This window comes from Eimeria mitis, genomic scaffold (assembly GCF_000499745.2).
Source record: "Eimeria mitis Houghton genomic scaffold, Emh_scaff160, whole genome shotgun sequence".
Classification (NCBI taxonomy): Eukaryota; Apicomplexa; class Conoidasida; order Eucoccidiorida; family Eimeriidae; genus Eimeria; species Eimeria mitis.
The window spans coordinates 6,813-7,517 of record NW_013569916.1 but is presented as its reverse complement, the minus strand read 5'-3'; the positions used below and the strand labels follow the sequence as shown (position 1 = coordinate 7,517).

Here is a 705-nt window from a genome sequence, read left to right as displayed (position 1 = left end):
AGCAGCAGCAGCAGCAGCAGCGGCAGTAGCAGCAGCAGCAGCAGATGCCTTTGGCGTTCTCCCCGCAGTAATTTTGGGGCTGCAGGACGTCGAGCCAAAATGGCGCGGATGCAGCAGCAGCAGCAGCAGCAACAACAGCAGCAGCAGCAGCAGCAGCAGCAGCAGCGAGGACCGCAGCAGCAGCAGCAGCTGGAGACCATTGGTCGCAGCAGAAACCAACAGAAGAAGCAGTTTCAGTTCAAGGCTTCGCTGCTCTCACCATTTGTCGCACCATGGTCTGCTGCTGTTGCTGCTGCTGCTGCTGCTTGTGCTGCTGCTGCTGCTTGTGCTGCTGCTGCTGCTTGTGCTGCTGCTGCTGCTTGTGCTGCTGCTGCTGCTGCTATTGCTGCTGCTGCTTTTTCTGGTGATTTTGCTGCGGTTGCTACTGCTGCTGCCTTTTATCCTGCTGTTGCTGCTGCTGCATCCTCCTGGTGTGCTGCTGCTGCTGCTGCTGCTGCTGCTGCTGCAGCTGCTGCTGCTGCACTGCACTCAACCCATAGACGTAGTGATGCCCATCGCTGCTGCGGCAGCAGAAAGTAGAACAAGAACAGCAGGAAGTTCAGGGGCAGCAGCAGCAGCAGCAGCAGCAGCAGCAGCAGCATATATTGCTGCAGCAGCAGAAGTATTTCGTGCTGCAGCAGCAGCAGCAGCAGCAGCAGCAGCATG

At 58.3% G+C, this 705-nt stretch overlaps 1 protein-coding gene across 1 annotated transcript in view; it reads left to right on the top strand.

Moving 5' to 3' along the window:
• EMH_0001120 (protein kinase, PfEST homolog, putative) overlaps positions 1–705 on the top strand; it is a gene marked incomplete at both ends in the record, with an annotated part of 27,896 nt that overhangs the window by 21,645 nt on the left and 5,546 nt on the right. The window contains one exon of the mRNA XM_013495492.1: positions 3–275. Coding sequence (XP_013350946.1) covers positions 3–275 — 273 coding nt within the window. The remainder of the gene's footprint in view (positions 1–2; positions 276–705) is intronic.